At 38.0% G+C, this 14,703-nt stretch overlaps 1 protein-coding gene across 3 annotated transcripts in view; it reads left to right on the forward strand.

The window, feature by feature from the left end:
• The window catches only part of LOC126418589 (RNA-binding protein 26), a 283,506-nt gene that overhangs the window by 230,304 nt on the left and 38,499 nt on the right, over nt 1–14,703 (forward strand). For all 3 annotated transcript variants that reach the window (XM_050085417.1, XM_050085418.1, XM_050085419.1), the window contains one exon: nt 8,855–9,027. In XM_050085417.1, the coding sequence (XP_049941374.1) occupies nt 8,855–9,027 (173 nt within the window). The remainder of the gene's footprint in view (nt 1–8,854; nt 9,028–14,703) is intronic.

Here is a 14,703-nt window from a genome sequence, read left to right on the forward strand (position 1 = left end):
TTCCTAAATCTCTGTCTTACCATTATATAATCTGATAACTTTTAGTATCTCCAGAATTCTTCCAGGTATACAACCTTCTTTTATGATTCTTGAACCAAGTGTTAGCTATGATTAAGTTATGCTCTGTGCAAAATTCTACAAGCTGGTTTCCTCTTTCATTTCTTCCCCCCAATCCATATTCACCTACTATGTTTCCTTCTCTCCCTTTTCCTACTGATGAATTCCAGTCACCCATGACTATTAAATTTTAGTCTCCCTTCACTACCTGAATAATTTCTTTTATTTCGTCATACATTTCATCAATTTCTTCATCATCTGCAGAGCTAGTTGGCATATAAACTTGTACTACTGTAGTAGGCATGGGCTTTGTGTCTATCTTGGCCACAATAATGCGTTCACTATGCTGTTTGCAGTAGCTAACCCGCACTTCTATTTTTTTATTCATTATTAAACCTACTCCTGCATTACCCCTATTTGATTTTGTATTTATAACCCTGTAATCACCTGACCAAAAGTCTTGTTCCTCCTGCCACCGAACTTCACTAATTCCCACTATATCTAACTTTAACCTATCCATTTCCCTTTTCAAATTTTCTAACCTACCTGCCCGATTAAGGGATCTGACATTCCACGCTCCAATCCGTAGAATGCCAGTTTTCTTTCTCCTGATAACGACGTCCTCTTGAGTAGTCCCCGCCCGGAGATCCGAATGGGGGACTATTTTACCTCTGGAATATTTTACCCAAGAGGACGCCATCATCATTTAATCATACAGTAAAGCTGCATGTCCTCGGGAAAAATTACGGGCGTAGTTTCCCCTTGCTTTCAGCCGTTCGCAGTACCAGCACAGCAAGGCCGTTCTGGTTAATGTTACAAGACCAGATCAGTCAATCATCCAGACTGTTGCCCCTGCAACTACTGAAAAGGCTGCTGCCCCTCTTCAGGAACCACATGTTTGTCTGGCCTCTCAACAGATACCCCTCCGTTATGGTTGCACCTATGGAACGGCCATCTGTATCACTGAGGCACGCAAGCCTCCCCACCAACAGCAAGGTCCATGGTTCATGGGGGGGGGGGGGGGGGGGGGGACATAATGTGTGGGGTCCCGCAAGTATTGTTACTTTCTCTGCTCTTGTTCTTAACTAACATAATTAATTTTTAAAGGGTGGTTCAGAAGCTGTTGTTTGCTGATTACAAAACGATATTAATGAAAGGTCTAAATGCAACCATACCCATAGATGCCAGCTATTAAGAATCAATTGTAATAATTAAAAATTTCATTCAGTATGCAAAAATTATTATTTTTTGTTGATTTACATGTTTATGTGTATAAAGTTCACAGAAGGATGCACAAAAGAAATTAATTCTGTACAAATTGAATTCTCAACAATATTTCATTTCACTTTTTTTGGAACAGTTGGTATACTTGTCCTTTTCTGCCCCTCGTAGAATTTTGATTACACCAAATACCATAAGACTTAACTCATCATAAAGTATAACTAGGTACAAATTGGTATATCTTGCGCAGGTGTCTTTGTTTTGTTGGGACGACAAATTGGAGTGAATCTCTGTTTGGTGAATAATTGTGTGTGTGTGTGTGTGTGTGTGTGTGTGTGTGTGTGTGTGTGTGTGTGTCATGTTAACAAACGTTTATTGCATTTTTTGTAAACAAATTAACATAGAATGCTGTTCTAGTGCGCACTAAGCATATGTAGACGAAATATGTTCCAAAGATTTTGAAATAAACAATGAAGTGATTTCTAGTTCAGCAAAATATGAGTGTTGGTGATACTGGAACTAATGACACTGTTAAGAAACCCAGAATTGTTCAAAAATTTAGGGAGAAATGCTCGAAAACATGTTCCTGTTTACTGCGCTCCTCGAAATCTGACAAAATTTGGTATGAGATTCCTTAACTCACTGATGCTTCAAGACGAAGAAAGTACCCATAACTGAGTTAGCAAATGGTGGCTCTTCTTCTGGTACCTCATAGTAATTCCCCAGTGGAGAGAGTTTTTAGTTTGGTGAGGAAGAACAAGTCAGAATTTCATGCTAATATTAACACAGTACTGATAAGTACCCCCCTCCCTCACTGTCAGTACTATCCAGCCCATAACTAGTTGGCTTTCTTAAAAGTTGGCTTCTATGCATACCAAACATAGTGTAGACAGTAATTGAAACAACTGACAATTGGTTCACAGCAAACAACTTGAATCGTAACCTCACAAGAACACTATAAAACAGGCCTGTTAATATTAGAAATAGAAAGAATGGTATACACCAAATGCAATACCACATGTAAAATTCCATGGAGGCCTGTTCAATAACAACTTAAAATAGACTCAGAAAAACCACACACAAACTAGCCCAGTTCAGAATGTTACGCTATTAGAAGTATTTCCAGTGCACATAAAGAAGTTTTTATTCAACTAAACGAATAGTGTGAAAAGTAGATAACCACACATATTGCAAAAGCCTCTTTAAGGAATTTGGAATTCTTAGTCTCACTTCCCAGTGCTTTTACTCCCAGATGTTCTGTTGTTGCTTGACAATAAAAACTCAGACCCAGCTGAACTGCTATCCTCACATTCACAATACAAAACAAAAAACATAATTACCATATAGACATTGCCTCCTTGTCTTAAAGTGCAAATATGTACCCTAGTAAAGTGATCGTATAGCATCCATGACCATAGAACTGAACATTGGAAACCACCATCAGTTCAAAAGATGATTGAAAATGTACCTCATTTACCATTCCTAGAAATTATACAATTATCTAGATTCAAAAGCCAAGTTAGCTACGTAGCAAGTATTAGTGTTTATTGTAAATCAGTATTATAGTGTATTACGAACATGTGTCTGTTCTTTCAGGTATAGGTAACTAATGGCTTTGGAATAAGCAATGAAATGAAACAAATATTTAAGCTACCAACAGGAGATAAACAGCCGTTATTTAACATAATTGAGGCAACAGCAGCAACTCCTTTACAAAGTAGCCATTTTCCCTACATTTAGCTGAAGTAAGCACAAATAGCGTTATTCAGTATGTTGGATAACAAAAATGCCTGGATGAGGAAAATGGTGAAATAAGGGAAAGGCAACTACTGACCTTTAGCGAACCTGCGTGTGGAGCACAGAAACATGCAACAGTAAAGAATTTCCACTCTAGCTTTCGAGCTGTTGCTCTTTCTGTACTGAAAGTGCGCAACGCGTGTGTGCCCCCCCCCCCCCCCCCCTCACACACACACACACACACACACACACACACACACACACACACACACGAGAGAGAGAGAGAGAGAGAGAGAGAGAGAGAGAGAGAGAGAGAGAGAGAGAGAGGGAGGGAGAGGGGGGGGGGGGGATATTTCAAAGCACAGTGAAACTGCAGACCTAGAGGTACATTGACAGTGGGGACTCAAAGAGATTTGAAATATGAATTGTAGAAATAACAACCCTCCTCACCAACTTTGACTGTGAGACTGCTGCCACCTATACACCAAAATTAATTTTTGCCTGGAAAATGTTTTAAGGGCCAATAAAGACTTTGACAGCTCGAAATGGTAATATTGCATAACTTTCAGTCAACCTGTTAGCTGTAAAGATGTTGGAGAAATGAAGGAAAAAGGAGACTGTAGCAATGAAGAAATGCATTATTCATGCACATGTCAGCTAAAGTTACCCACATACATTAGAAAGAAAGGTACTGTTTACCTCCTATTGGTAGTTTACTATGTACTTGATTATATTGATACTTTTGATAGAAAGTGGTTAGCTAAATCTATAAACACTGTGTCCTGTTTACATTACATTAGTACATGTCTTGTCTCTTCACAATGAACATTGCTGCTTTGCAGAACTTATAAAAATCTGAATCTAGATATTCAGATACTCTGTAGAAAGAGTGTTTAATGAGTCACATTTGTAATATTGTTTTGAACTGGTTAATATTCCCAATTTCTTGCAGTATATTAGAGGGGAGCTTGTTGAATGATTTACCACCAGAGTACACGACTCTGTCTGATCTGTTATTTATTTATACATCATGATCCATAAATTCTGTAGTGAACAAAAAGTCATTGGCAATATGGAACTAGTGATGTTACATGTTGATAGACTGAAGCAGCCACTACATAGGGCTTCTGTAAAGTATATTAACAACAAATTATAAGTGGTAATCTACTCCAATGACTAATTGCAGGAATTACTGCTAGATTATTTTACATGTGTGAAGAGAATAGTAGCCACTGCTCCATCTCGGCTGCTGCAAATTTTAATAATGTTACACAGGACCGTATCAGCTCTCTACATACTGGTAAAATTGAAGACTATTCAGTGTAAAATTAGTTTTAATTGGAGTCTGAACATTGTGATAAATTGTAGGAGTGACCAACAAAGCACTGTTTACTTTCTATGAACATCGGGAAAATTCCAGTTTCCCATCTGGTATCTACTAGTAACCTGAAATTTTGCATCACACTGTAAAACTCCGTTCTAAGTGATAGACAGGCCATAGTCTTTATGGAAATTATTTTTACACACACTATTGTCGTTGTGAATTGCATTGTTCCTCCTAAATTCACTCTTATTGTTAACTACAAATGATTTTAGGTAGGATGTGTGTCTGCACATGTGTAAGGGTCTCTAGGATCCTGAGGAGATTTCTGCAAGATAATAGGTTATCAACTTAAAGTGATGTTCTTATTGCAAATTTCTGTAGAATTAATATTTTTTGACATTAGCTGCATTGCCTCAGAAGATTCTGCCATATAGGACAGTATGAAGTAAAACTAAGCAAATTACACTACACTGCATTTTAAAACTTTTGGAACTATGTTTTATGACTGTAAGGTGATATTCAAAGTATTTTTCATTCTGATTTCCAATCCGATTTCTGTTTTTCTGTATCACATCAAATTTTTGTACAAATCACATCTGAAGTTTTAGCTGAAATCACGTTTTTCTTCTAATAGAGAATTTTTAATTGCATTAAAAATAAATTATTTATTTTGTAACCTTATCTAGAAACACCACACACTTCATTAGAGTACACAATCGTATATGTTCACTTAAACATAGTATTAATTACTACAGACACACAAAACATGTAAGGCAATTTAATTTCCCTTCATCGATTTCACTGCATCAAGTTCTTTCTAATATGGAGCGAAACTTCTTGCCTTTGGTTATCTCCCTTCACCAGTACCATACTGTTTGGATTACACCTTCCCTGGTATCACTTTCCCATTTCATTGGTGTCCTGGTGAAACAGTTACTCTTAGTCTTCTGTGTTCACATAGAAACAAACCATATGTGAATGTCGAAAACGAAGGCTTAACACCTATGGTACATCCTAATTTCATAAAACTGTGCAACATTGTTCTAACCATGGTTTTATAATTTAGGTGTTTGTTGATGCCCAAAAGTTGCTGACTACTTCTTTAAATGAAACCCCAACCCTGTTTCCCACTGGATTCATCGTACTTTCAAACAAATTGTCTTTTTATCGAATTTCTGATTTGTAGTCCCGCAAAGATTGCTCCTTTAAGTTTCTCAAAGATACTTTTGGAAAGCTAGTTACCAAGTATAGGAAGCAGTCACCATTTTCGGAAATGCTCTTTGTGAACTGTTTCATTAATCCAAACTTGATCCAGTGCCTTGCTGGGTTTAACAATCAGTTCCTTTATTATATTCTGTGAATTGAGTTGCAGGGTTTTTATTTTGGGCCCTTCAGATACCTTCCAATGCTTGTTTTTGGCTCAGCTGACCCACTAGAATGAAGTCTGGCATTTTTGCGTAGCCATATTATTGACCAAGTAACATGCTAACTTCTTTCAAATCCCCATATGTTGTTCAAGAATGTTTTTCGTAGTTCCCTTATTTCAATACAGATCTGAGGTTTTCACACATCTCCTTATGGTGCTCTGAATGTATGCCAAACCTTGTGTGGATCCAGGTTTTGTTTTCATCACCAGGTTTATACCAAAGTAGGTGTAGTAGACATTTTTCACAAAACTATTAATTTCCTGGCTTTGCTTAGCAACTACGTCGCTCCCACAAATGTAACAGAATATGTTTGGGTTGTTCAACGCGTATGGGAACTAATTTCAAAGAAACAGCTGAACTACATTTTTCACAAAACTGTTAATTTCCTGTCTTTGCTTAGCAGTTACATAGCTACCACAAACGTAACAGAACATTTTTGGGTTGTTCAAGACATGTGGTAACTAACTGCTAAGAAACAGCAAAACTACATTTCACAGCACAAATGTAACTCTCAACACCTACAGCAAGTCAACAGTCAATCATAAAGTTTACTGCCTAAAAGCCAGATGGATGTGATAAGTCTACATCTACATTTATACTCTGCAAACCACCAAGAAGTGCATGACACAGAGTATACCCCATTGTACCAGTTATTAGGGTTTCTTCCTGTTCCATTCTTGTATTGAGTGCAGCAAGAACGATTGTTTGAATGCGTCTGAGAGCACTATAATTATTCTAATCTTGTCCTCATGATTCCTGTGTGGGTGGTACATAGGGGGTTGTTGTATATTCCTAGAGTCATTGTTTAAAGCCAGTTCTTAAAACCTTGTTAGTAGACTTTCTCTGACTAGTTCACATCTTATCTTCAAAATTTTGCTAGTTCAGTTTCCTCAGCATCTCCTCAGCTTTCTCCCATGGGTCAAACAAACCTACGACCATTTGTACTGCCCTTCCCTGTATATGTTCAGTATCCCCTATTAGTCCTATTTGGTACCACCTTCGTTACCCACAACTGCATCTGTGTGATTATTTCATTTCATATCCCTACAAAGTGTTAACGCCCAGGTATATGAATGAGTCTGCCACTTTCAACTGTGACTCATTGATGTTAGTCATAGGATACTAGGTTTTTTTGTTTTTTGAAGTGCACAGTTTTTCATTTCTGAACATTTAAAGCATGTTGCCAATCTTTGTACCACTATGAAATCTTATCAAGCTCTACTGAAGATTTATGCAGCTTCTTTCTTACAGTACTTCATTATGGATAACTGTGTCATTTGCAAAAAGCCTGAGGTTACTATTAATAATGTCCGCAAGGTCATTAATATACGACATGAACAGCAGTGGTCCAAACACACTTTCATGGTGTGCACCCGAAGTTACTTTTGCATCTGACAGTGACACTCTAACCAAGATAACAAGCTGCATCCTCCTTACCAAAAAGTCTTCAATCCAGTCACAAATTTCACCTGATACCCCATATTACCAAACTTCTGACAGTAAGTGTAGGTGTGGTGCTGTGTCAAATATGTATTGGAAATCAAGAAATACTGCATTTACGTGACTGCCTGGATCCAAAGCTTTGAGTACATCATCTGATCCGTAAAATGAAGATACACAGTGTGGGTTGTGTTTCACATGATTGATGTTTTCAGAATCCATGCTGGTTGACATGGAGAAGGTCACTCTGGTAAAGATACATCATTATATTTGAGCTTGGAATATGTTCTAAGATTCTACAACAAATCAGTGTCAAGGATACTGGATGGTAGTTTTGTGGATCACTTCTATTACCCTCCTTGTAGATCGGTGTGACCTGTGCTTTCTTCCAGTTACTGGGCATGGTTTTCTGTTTGAGGGATCCATGATAGATTATAGTTAGAAGAGGGGTTAATTCAGTATAGACTCTGATAGGGATTCCGTCGGGCCTTGGAGCTTTGTTCAATTTTAACAATTTCAGCTGTTTCTCAACACAACTGACACTAATACTTACTTCACTCATCTTTTCAGTGGTGCAAGGATTAAATTGGGGCAATTCTCGTGGGTTTTATTTTGTAAAGGAACGTTTGAAAATAGTGTTAATCCTTTCAGCTTTTGCTTTGCTACCCTCGGTTTTGTTTCCTGTCTCGTTTGCTAGGGACTGAACACCAACTCTGGTGCCATTAACAGCCTTTACATATGACCAGAATTTCTTGGGTTTTGTGGGAGATCATTTGACAATGTTCTGGTCTGGTAGTCATCGAAGGCTTCATGCATTGCTCTTTTGATAGGCAAAAGCCAAGAAGTATGGCTAACTACTACAATAAAATTTTCTTGTATTTGAATTAAGATTTCTCTTTGTGGGACATAGGCTTAAATGAAAAATTTATTTATTTGATTTGTGAAAAAACTGTGTGTGACTAATAAATCATCTATCAGCATATAAAAGTACTTCAGGACCAGTGAAAATTGAACAAATGTCCAGGATAAAGTGGTGAAGTGTTATGTTAGCTATCCAAACTCCAGATCAGTAGAATGAAATAGATTTTGAAGTACATGGTATTCAGAACTGAGCATTTTGGTAAACTAATCCACTTGCTTGTCTCACTTCATTTTGTTGTCGATCTAGACACCCAGGAATTTCATACATGGAGCCTCACCTAGTGTGTACACAATGATCTTTACTTCTGGTATCTGTATGTTAATTTTCTTGATCTGGAATTTCAAAATAGAATCTTCGTAAGATTCAAGATTAAGCTAGTTTCCTTGAACCACTTATAAGTCTGTTCCACTATTCTCATGACAGCGTATAATGTGGAGAGTGTTTGCACTGTCTAAAGATCATAATTTTTTATTCTGTTGAACTGATCAGATGGTAAAAATGGTATTGGTACCTTCACACTGTATGTAATTAATGCATATTTTGACAACAGTTAGTTAGCAAACTTGTTGATACTCTGGCTTTATGAATCACAACCAGGCCCCACCTCTCTTGTCCTTTTCTGCAACTGTTCTAGTTTTAATCTGACATTCACTGGGTTAGTCTGTGTGTTTCTTGAAGTATATTTTCTATTAATTTGTTAATTGTCATTGCATTTTTGTGCAACAGCAATTTGGAGAGGTTGTAGACTACGTAGTTGATGAGTCGACACCATCTTTGATCCTGAACTACAAGTCGAGGAAGGAAGCGGAGCTGGCAATTCTGAAGGGCCGAACATTTCAGGACCGACTGCTGTCAGTGACGTGGTGTGGAGGAGGACAGCCAGCTACAACCCGTCTCAGGTGTGTACATTAACACGTCTGCCATGACACTATGTAATACCCCCAGTTTTTACCAGGGTGTACATAGTAAATTTTTATCATAAAAAGCACAATTTTGCAACAAAGAAGCAAAGTTATCATATTTGAAAATGTCACAATAATGATAATGACCCATGGTGTAGCCTAAGAGACTGGATTATGACAGGAATTAGTATTACTCAGCCACACACTACGCAAAATTGAATGAAGTTGATTTAGCATTTATCATCAGTAACAATAATTATAGATAGTGTGCAGCATTAATAGTAAACTTAAAATATTTTAGAGCATAGTGAGCTGTTCTAAAATTACCCAAAATTTTAGCATGTGAAATTCAGAGCATGAGCCAATGTACAAGCACATTTGACTTTCGTTTAAGTGCTCATCTTCAGGAAAGTATATACTTTTTTTCTGAGATAAGTAATAAACTTAGAAAAGATGGTACTGCTTAAACCACAGAACAGTACACAGTTTTTACTCATGAAATACAAGCAGCAGAGCTACACTTCATAAAGTATGTGTATTAGAATGCTGCAGATGCAGAGTCTCTTTCAATTGAAACTGACATTTACCCAACGCATTCTAAGTCACTTAGATTGAGCACAATCAAATGCACTACTTGATGACGAAATATTGTCAGTTCATTTCCAATTAACGCGCAACAGGCCAGATTCTTCTTCCAGAAACTATGTCCATTTCCATCCAGACAGTAACAACTCTGAACTTACGTTTTATTATTTACAGCATCACAATCATAACAGAAGTTTTCTTACAAAACATAAAATTTCTACAACTGTCTTAAGATAATTACAGAAGAGAATAAAGTTTACACATTTTAGTATAAATCATTGATCTCTGAATCTTACAGAAAATAGATTTGATTACAGTTTGACGTATAGTGTCCGTCATTGTAACAAGTATATCTTACCAAGGGGAGGTTAAGATATATGTCGGATCACTCAGAGGGCGTGCACACATTCATTTTTACACAAGGCTGACACTATCACTTTTTAACCTTAAAAAACAGACCACTAATGGTGCAGTTATCCACTCACAGGCACTTGATTCAGTACAGGGTTATTACAAATGATTGAAGCGATTTCACAGCTCTACAATAACTTTATTATTTGAGATATTTTCGCAATGCTTTGCACACACATACAAAAACTCAAAAAGTTTTTTTAGGCATTCACAAATGTTTGATATGTGCCCCTTTAGTGATTCGGCAGACATCAAGCCGATAATCAAGTTCCTCTCACACTCGGCACAACATGTCCCCATCAATGAGTTTGAAAGCATCGGTGATGCGCGCTCACAGTTCTGGCACGTTTCTTGGTAGAGGAGGTTTAAACACTGAATCTTTCACATAACCCCACAGAAAGAAATCGCATGGGGTTAAGTCGGAAGAGCGTGGAGGCCATGACATGAATTGCTGATCATGATCTCCACCACGACCGATCCATCGGTTTTCCAATCTCCTGTTTAAGAAATGCCGAACATCATGATGGAAGTGCGGTGGAGCACCATCCTGTTGAAAGATGAAGTCGGCGCTGTCGCTCTCCAGTTGTGGTATGAGCCAATTTTCCAGCATGTCCAGATACACGTGTCCTGTAACGTTTTTTTCGCAGAAGAAAAAGGGGCCGTAAACTTTAAACCGTGAGATTGCACAAAACACATTAACTCTTGGTGAATTGCGAATTTGCTGCACAAATGCGTGAGGATTGTCTACCGCCCAGATTCGCACATTGTGTCTGTTCACTTCACCATTAAGAAAAAATGTTGCTTCATCACTGAAAACAAGTTTCACACTGAACGCATCCTCTTCCATGAGCTGTTGCAACCGCGCCGAAAATTCAAAGCATTTGACTTTGTCATCGGGTGTCATGGCTTGTAGCAATTGTAAACGGTAAGGCTTCTGCTTTAGCCTTTTCCGTAAGGTTTTCCAAATCGTCGGCTGTGGTACGTTTAGCTCCCTGCTTGCTTTATTCGCCAACTTCCACGGGCTACGCGTGAAACTTGCCCGCACGTGTTCAACCGTTTCTTTGCTCACTGCAGGCCGACCCGTTGATTTCCCCTTAAAGAGGCATCCAGAAGCTTTAAACTGCGCATACCATCGCCGAATGGAGTTAGCAGTTGGTGGATCTTTGTTGAACTTCGTCCTGAAGTGAAGTGTCGTTGCACTGTTATGACTGACTGATGTGAGTGCATTTCAAGCACGACATACGCTTTCTCGGCTCCTGTCGCTATTTTGTCTCGCTGCGCTCTCGAGCATTCTGGCAGCAGAAACCTGAAGTGCAGCTTCAGCCGAACAAAACTTTGAGTTTTTCTACGTATCTGTAGTGTGTCGTGACCATATGTCAATGAATGGAGCTATTTGGAGCTACAGTGAATTTATGAAATCACTTCAATCATTTGTAATAGCCCTGTATACACTAATACTTTAATCCAAAACAATTCCATAAGTAATATTACCAGATAGGAGCACTTGTCATTGTAACTACTTCTGGAATGAAGAGATAAGCCTGTCCTGAATTGAATCCTCATATCGGATTGATGATGAAAGGTCAGTGTGCCGGCCAGCATCTGTGATTTTTAGGTGCTTTCCTACACTCCACTAGGTGGATACTGGGCTGGTTCCGATGTTCCGTCTCAGATATTTGCTATGCCAACATTTAGAACACTTTCATACAGAATTTACTTTATACACAGACAGATAGGGTACACTGCTTCTGTCCTCGGAGGTGAATAGGAGACTGATGACCTTCGCTGTTTGGTCTCCTTACACATTCCTATCAGAATCAGAAATAATATTTTTGGTTTTTTAACTGTCAAAATCATTTGAATGTGAAGATAATTATTTTGCGTTAAAAGAGACAAGATTCTATTTAGTTAATGGTATTACAAATAACTGGTTATATAGAAATATAACAAAGTAAGAATGTTGTGCTAAAAAAGCCAAACAACTCAGGAATAAGAGTGAGTAGTAAGAAATCCAGTGGATTCTCACATCATTCACTTTTGAATCATCTCTCATTTCTTGTATCTATGATTAAAATACGACAGAGTTAGCACTTTCGGTAATGACACGACTGTTATTGGAGTTTGTCTTGTTAGAAAATAGCGGCTTAATAAATTGTAAATAACAGACAGGCAGCAACATAAATTGTAAATGTTCCTTTTTAAAGGATAATTCAGTAGTTCACTACAAAGAGACTCGTTTTTATTTATACAATATGTTAATGAGCAAGGGGAGGGGGGGGGGGGGGGGGACAGTGGTTAAGATACTAGTGGTGTGGTTATTAAGATTTGTGTGTTTCCTGGATCTCTGAGGTACATTCCAGGGTGATTCCTTTGGGAAAAGCACAGACAGTTTCCTTCCTCAATCTGAACTTTAGCTCCATCTATTAATGATTGAACCTTAAACTTGAATCTTTCCTTTCCTTCGCAGGATATTTGATTCTGCACACGGAGTGGAAAAACTATAGAAAATGGTTAGAGTTCACAGAATGTTCCAAATTCTATGATACACATATTACTGAAAATAGAACCTGAGGATCCACATTATTGAGTTTCGCAGATAGCAGAGTACAAAAACTTTTAACCTTCATACCATTCCAGGAAAAACAAATTAATATTTTATCAAATTATGGATCTTTCATCATAACAATTATTTTGCTGTGTCTCGGTTGTCTACACCATCTTTTTATGGTATGCCTTACATTAAATTATACTTTGGCAGTTATGCAGGTTTTGACTGAAACACATTTCCACACGTATTCCCATCTGTTGTTAATGTCTCATTACATACGAGGCTCAGTCAAAGAATAAGCCTCCTTTTTTGTCAGAAATGTAAAACAGAACTATGTGGGTTGAGAACCACAACATTTATGATTAATCTACGACTTTTCAGTATAATCTCCATCCATTACCACAGTTACGGTCCATATTTTAACGGAGCATGTAGTCCAGTGTGGTAAAACACACAGTCCTGCTTCTGAAGCCATTGACACACTGTCATTTTCATGACCAACCTCATCCTCAAAGTGAATCCCATGATGACCTCCTTTTAGTGGTCTGAACAGATAAAAGTCTGATGGTGGCCAGGTCAGGGCTGTGTGGGGGACGAGACAAAACTTCATGACTGGTGTATGATCGTGCATTGTCATGCAAAAGAACATCATCTGCCATAGCTTTTTTTGGGCACACTCAATGAAGATATACCTTAAGCTGTTTAAGCATGCATATATATTGGACAGGATTCATTACACATTCCTGTTCCAGAAAATCAACCTTAATGACTTCCTCTAGATTCCAGAATAATGTAGCCCCAACTTTCCATGCTGATCACACAATTGTGAACTTTTTCTTTGTCAGTGATTTTCTGTAATAGTATTCCACTGACTGTGTTTTTGATTCTGGTTCAGAAAAATGAACCCATGTCTTGTATATAGTCACGGTTTATTGCATAAACTCCTCTCCCTCCGTACAGAAGTACTACAAGATTTGGCAGGCAGTTGCTTTTCTTTTTTTTTTTTATTCTTGTTAGTTAACATTCTTGGTACCCAAGTTGCACAAATCTTCGATAATCCCAGTTCTTGAATAATCGTCATCACACTGCCTTGACTGATGGGTGTAAAGCAACACAAATCATCTGCACTCATTCTGCAATCACCATGAATGATGTCATCTACTTGCTGAATGTTGTTCGGAGTCACTGCACTCACTGACCCGCCGCTCTCTGTTTCTTCAGCCAGCAGTGTTTGCCCTTTTGCTTTGTTACAGTGATAAACCCGTCGTATGAGTGCTCATATCCACTGTTGCGTAACCATACGCATTTTTCGATCTTTCATGAGTACAAATGGGTGTTTCACCTTGTGCATTCAAGAATTCTATCACAGAACACTGTCTTATACAAATATTGATGTCAGCCATTTTGTAAGTAACTGCAGTTGATGCAGAAAGTTACTACTGCACGTGATTTGTGGAATACCAATTTTTCTCTTAACAAAGGATGGCTGAGCCAATGTTATTATGGGACAAACTGTCCTAATAAAGTAACCCTTTATACAGGGTGTTTCGAAATTAATATATGGGTTTTAAGGCTGTGCAGAATTTATTACATTCAACTTAGAATTATAAATAATACATCAAATAAAAGAGCAGCTCAAACACTTTTGTTTGTATACCTGTGTGCATTGTGAAGAGTGCGGAATGACCAAGAGTGAGTGAAGAACGTGTTGAATGAGTGAGTTTCATGCACAGTCCCAAGAAATCAGTTTGGATGGCTAGTCATGAATTAGCAGTTCCAGTGACGTCTTTGAGGAGACTTTTAAGAAGACACTTAAAACTACTTCCTTATCATTTGCAGTTGTTACAAACTCTAAGGCCTAATGATTTATGTGCGAGCTTTACAAACGAAATGTTGCTGCACGACGATGAAGAGTTTCTGGACCGTGTTCATCTACAGTGATGAATTGACATTTCATATAAGTAGAAATGTGGACACACATAATGATTTCTTGTCCTCCATAGGCGTACAGCCCAGATGAGCACTTACATACTCCGTAATTTTCGGAATATACCATTAGTTTCTTTTACGAGGGACATTTCATAAATAGTGCACAGGTTGGTATTGCTGTGGATTGTTTGATGTAACAG

This window comes from Schistocerca serialis, chromosome 9 (genome assembly GCF_023864345.2).
Source record: "Schistocerca serialis cubense isolate TAMUIC-IGC-003099 chromosome 9, iqSchSeri2.2, whole genome shotgun sequence".
Taxonomy (NCBI): domain Eukaryota; kingdom Metazoa; phylum Arthropoda; class Insecta; order Orthoptera; family Acrididae; genus Schistocerca; species Schistocerca serialis.